At 47.3% G+C, this 5627-nt stretch overlaps 1 protein-coding gene across 1 annotated transcript in view; it reads left to right on the top strand.

Moving 5' to 3' along the window:
- The first annotated feature begins 353 nt into the window (after nt 1-353).
- The window catches only part of roraa (RAR-related orphan receptor A, paralog a), a 69181-nt gene continuing 63907 nt past the window's right edge, over nt 354-5627 (top strand). The window contains exon 1 of the mRNA XM_080842467.1: nt 354-458. Within this exon, the coding sequence (XP_080698593.1) occupies nt 428-458 (31 nt within the window). The 5' untranslated portion in view covers nt 354-427. The remainder of the gene's footprint in view (nt 459-5627) is intronic.

Raw genomic sequence — 5627 nt, 5'->3', positions numbered from 1 at the left:
TCCCCCTCCTGCCTGAGATAAGAGCAGGGTAGATAGTGACAGCGTGCTGTGTCTACCGAGCCCTCAGACACAGACGCCGCGCTCTGCAGTCGCTGGGAAGTGGGCCAGCTTTCCCTGCCTGCCTGCCTGCCTGCCTGAGCTGAGCCCTGAGCTCTCCCTCTTGCCTCTCCCTCCCTCTCTCTCACTCACTCTCTCCCTCCCTCTCCCTCTCGCTCTGCCTCTCTCACTGGCTGCCTGCTGTGCCAATCAAAGACCCCGGGAGGCGGGGCCGAGGCCGACATTTGCTGATGATGTCACAGTCACATGGATTGTGGTGTGGTCATGCTGGCAGGCGGCGAGGCAGAGCCGTGCTGGCCAGCTGCTCATGAGACAGCACTGGAGGGCTCCGCTCCGGTGACAGGGCTCTTCTTTATGGACGTGCAGCTCAATGATGTATTTTGTGATTTCAGCTATGAAAGGTAAGTTGGAGCCTCGCGCGAGGAAGCGGCATGATTGGTTTGTTATGCTTGTTTTGTTTTGTTTTTTGGGTTTTTTTTTTTTGGTTCAGAGTGAGTCGGAGAGAGAGAGAGAGAGAAAGAGAGAGAGAGAGAGAGAGAGAGAGAGAGGGAGAGAGAAAGGGAGGGAGGCAGCGTAACAAGTAGGCAGCGAGTCTCCCCCCTTTTTGGTATTCATAGTCTGCCAGGCGCTCCATTTCAGCGGCTCGAGTGAAAAGAGTATGTGCGGGGAGAGAGAAGGAGCGTGCATCTGAGGGATTGGGAAGGAGGGAGAGAGAGAAGGAGAGAAAGAGTGAATGTTTTACTGTGAGAGACAGTTAAAAAAAAGAGAAGGAGAGAGAGAGAGGGAGATAGAGGGAGAATTGGGAATTGTGTCTGACTGCCTGTGAATGTGTTTATTGCCAGGGAATTAAGCCGTTGCAATACCTCTTTTTCTGCTATCATGCTCTGTACTCTGAGTGGAAGTGTGGAGGGCTGTTTCTATAGATGGCAGAGGCTGCTACCTACTGACTGGAGAGAAAGGCAGATCTGTGTTCAGCAATGGTGGATATTGAGTGTTGAGAGAGACTGTTTGCTTTGGTGATGTCTGTTTTTCATTCCCCCACTGTCAGAAGGTGATAAATATTTATCTCCATTGAATTCGTATCTTTTTTAATCAATATTTTGTACGAAATTGCTAACATGTTGCTTATTTTTGTGTGTGTGTGTGTGTGTGTTCTGGGCATATTGAGGCAAAGTTTGAAGCATGTTGGTGTTTGGTGGGGGAAGGGTATTGAGATGTTTGTGTGGGGGCCGGTGGGTGTAGTAGTAATCCTGTTGTGAAATTGGGCTTTTTTTATGATTTTTATGATTTTTTAAGATTGATATGTCTGTTAGGATGTGTGTGTTTATGGGAATGAGTGTGTGTGTGTATGAGTGTGTGTGTGTGTGTATGTGTGTGTGTGTGTTTGTGTGTGTGCTTGTATTTCCATGGATCCACACATGCTCTGTCTGCACGAGTCGGTAATGAGCTGTAATGAGAGTCATCTACTGGAGTGAGAGAGACAGAGATGGATAGGAATGGATAGGAATGGATAGGGGAAGGAAACGCTGACTATCTGACTGGGAGACTTTTGGGTTGATGTTTGGTTATTGTGTTGTGTTCCACTGACCTATTTTTTTGGGGCGTCGGGTTGAACACACACACACTCATTCGTCCATGAAGCACTCATTCGGCATACTCATGTCGGGTTGAACACACAGACACACACACTCATTCGGCAATGGAAGTAGCTTGCTTGTCCTGGGTGTGATGGCCAAGCTGATGCCGCTTGCTTAATCCCACTGACCCCAACCCCCCATAACAACACACACCACTACTGACCCCCTGTGGGTTCACTACCCCCCCCCACCCCACACATACACACATGCAGACACATAGACATAGAGGCACTCATTGTGTGCAGACACACATTCTCACAACACACACTCTGATGTTTCTCTCTCATATACACACATTCTCTCTCTCCGTCAGACACACATGCATAAATGCACTCACATGAGTGGATGAGTGGATATGTGCACATATGCGTAAAGACATAACATGCTTACATACTTGCACATGCACACCAACACAAATATGCAGAAATTCTACAATGCACTCATACACACACATCCATGTTATAAACACACACACACACACACACACACATATACACACACATATACACACACACACACACACACACACACGCACGCACGCACGCACACACACGCACATCCATACACACACAGCAGTGGGGGGCGCAAGGAACTGTCATATCGTATTAACTGAGAAGTGGCGGGAATGGAGGAGGCAATGGTGAAACCTAACATATAGCTTAGCTGCTCTCTCTCGCTGTGTGTGTGTGTGTGTGTGTGTGTGTGTGTGTGTGTGTGTGTGTGTGTGTGTGTGTGTGTGTGTGTGTGTGTGTGTGTGTGTGTGTGTGTGTGTGTGTGTGTGTGTGTGAGTGAGTGTGTGTGAGTGTGTGTGTGTGTGTGTGTGTGTGTGTGTGTGTGTGTGACTCAGAGCCTGCTCCTGCAAGAGCCTCCAGCTCACAATCTCTCTCTGTCGTCAGTATCATCCACAGACACGTTTACATCGAACATGAGCCACGTTTACATACCATAAATTACCGAAGCATATTGACCTTCCTAATCCACATCCATAATTACATCCTTTACTTTAACCCTCCTTAACCATAAACCCCATTCAACCTACTCCCCTACAGAAACAATTAACATTAACCTGAATTCGTTCCAACCATTTTAAAATGCTATGAGTGCATATGTACATTTATCTGCCTCTACTACCCCCGCATGTTCATGTATTTCAAAAAAAGTGTATATATCCTATACTCCAATACCTGAAAATGTTTGAAGGGCTGTGTGTGGAAGGTTTTTTTTTTGGAAAAGAGATGTTGTGTATGTTTGTGTGTGTGTGCGTGTGTGTGTGTGTGTGTGTGTGTGTGTGTGTGTGTGTGTGTGTGTGTGTGTGTGTGTGTGTTTGCATGCATGTGTGGGTGTGTGTGGTTGTGTGTGTGTGGGTGTGTGTGTGTGAATTCATGTGTTGGTGTCAAATGAATATCCATTGTCCCCCCCCAAAAAATGCAAGTTGTCCGTGTTTAATTAGCAAGATTGATTGGTTCCAGTAATGCTGGGGTTAATGTGTTAACAGAATGAGAATTCTTAATGTGTGACCACAGACACAGAAGAGACAGACTGCGACACTAGACACTTGGTATACTGGAAGCCATGACGAAGGCAGTATTTCCTTTTTCCATTTACTGGTTGCTAGGTTTTCTAGATTCAGATGCTTGTTGGATTTCACACAATGTATGTTTAAGTGTGGAGGTGTAACTTGGCTGTACACAGGGGTGTGTGTGGCATGTATTGTGTGTATTAGAGATAATAGGTGTGTGTGTGTGTGTGTGTGTGTGTGTGTGTGTGAGTGTTTGTCTGTGTGTGTGAGAGAGGTGGTGGGGGGGGCGAGTGATCTGTGTGCGAGTGTTTGAGAGAGCTGCGTGTTCAGAAGCGGGAGCAGGTGTAATAGATCCCCCTTGACCCCTCAGCTTTTTTACTCGTTGTGTGTGCGTGTGCGTATGTGGGTGTGTGTAGTGTGTTTGTGTTGTGTGTTGTGTGTGTGTGTGTGTGTGTGTGTGTGTGTGTGTGTGTGGGTTGGAGAGGCTCGCTCGTTCGGCCTAAAATAGACGAGCATGGAGGAGACTGGCAGACGGTGCTATCTCTCTCAGTGCTCCCAGCCAAGCGCTCCTGCACGCTGTTTGCAAAGTGGCCGTGCTCAGCAGGATGCGGCTGGTGCCGAGACACAGACAACAGTGGAGCTGACGGCTTATGTGGTCCAGCCACATGTTTGGGCTGACTGGAACTGCATGTGAATGGAATGAGTGATCAGCATCATGTTGTACCTGTCCATGAATTTGTTTCAATGTAACTCATCTGGTTTGAAGATTTCATTGCACTATTTATTTCTCTTATTCCAATATCCCACTATGTCGCTGTTACTGTCCCACACACATGCTCTCGCACATTCATACTCACTCTATCTCTCTCTCTCTCTCTCTCTCTCTCTCTCTCTCTCTTTTTTTCTCTCTCTCTCTTCCTCACTCTCACACACACAAAACCACACACACACACAGATTCTTACAACTCCCTCCCCCCTTCTCAGCCTCCAGACACATACTGTAGCCACACTTTTTCCCCTCAACCACCTAATTACCTGTAATGGAAACATCCCGCTCATTACCTCATGCAAATGAGCTGGCCTACTCAGCACAATTAAGATGAAAACTCCAAATATTAATTACATAATTAAAGAAAGACGTTTGATGTGCGAAAGACACAGGGAAAAAATAATAATGCGGGTTTCATCTATGGCATAATTAACCTCTCAAGAAGCCTTAACACAGGGGGCTTCATGGCTTCATGTGGAGAAATGTTCCTTTTTTTTGTGCTATGCGGTTCCATTGCTCTTGCGTCTGACAGATGCGCTGATGTTTAAGGCTTTTTCCGTGTTTAGTGTTCACTAGACCGTAATTGATGACAGCGAGGCGCTACAAACAAAGCTACTTTAAATATCATTTCACCAGGCGTTAGCGGTGTAGCGTGCTATCTGTGTTCATTTCAGGTCTACTGCTTTTGCTCTTTTTGCTATGCTGTGTGCTGCCTCTGTCTCGCTTTCTCTTTCACTCTCTCTCACTCTCCCTCCCCCTCCCTCCCTCCCTCTCTAGCTCCCAGTCTTTCTGTCTATCTTCTCCCCCCCCCCTCACAGCAGAGGTTAACATGATTGGCCATTATCCACTTAGGCAGCGAGGGCACAGAACCCAAGTTTAACCTCCACAGATTAAAGTGAGGGCGAAATATAGACCCAACAGTCCGGGTTAAAACTACAGGTCCCAGGTTAGTCTGGGTGAGGAGGATGTGTGTTCAGAGGTGCGTTCATTTCCACCCTCTTCTAGGGTTGGGGTGTTGGGTGAAGACCATTCAGTAGTGAAGCAGTGGGTCACCACTCCTGAAGGTTGTGCATCATCGTCTTATGTAACGGCTTCTGCTGCTACTGCTGAAGATTTGTATGGTGTTGTCCACCACGCTAATCTCCAGTGCTATCCCCCTGTTGCCAAAACAGAGGGCGCAAACAAGGTGAACGGTGCTGGCCGGATTTTTTGAGCTGCGGCTGCGGAGGATTACACACGCGCGCAAGCACACCCTCACACACGTGCATGTATGTGCGCACACACACACTCTGTGTTCAAAACATTTCGATCAAGAAGGGTGGAGGAGGCTGTGAGTGCCATTTCCACAGGTTATTAAAGTTTTTGACATGTGTGTAGATGTGCATGTGTGTGTGTGTGTGTGTGTGTGTGTGTGTGTGTGTGTGTGTGTGTGTGTGTGTGTGTGTGTGTGTGTGTGTGTGTGTGTGTGTGTGTGTGTGTGTGTGAGCTATGAAACACATTACCTGCCAGTGTGTGAAGAGAGAGTGCTTAATGAGATATTGACTGGTCATTGAAGGCATGGATTTTTGATTTAGCTGCTGAGGCGAGACAGCAGCAGAACGAGCGAGACTAGGAGAGAAGCAGAGGAAGGGAAAAAAAGTGGAAG

Source organism: Sprattus sprattus (assembly GCF_963457725.1).
Source record: "Sprattus sprattus genome assembly, chromosome: 7".
Taxonomy (NCBI): Eukaryota; Metazoa; Chordata; class Actinopteri; order Clupeiformes; family Clupeidae; genus Sprattus; species Sprattus sprattus.
This window is presented reverse-complemented; position numbering and strand designations above follow the sequence as displayed.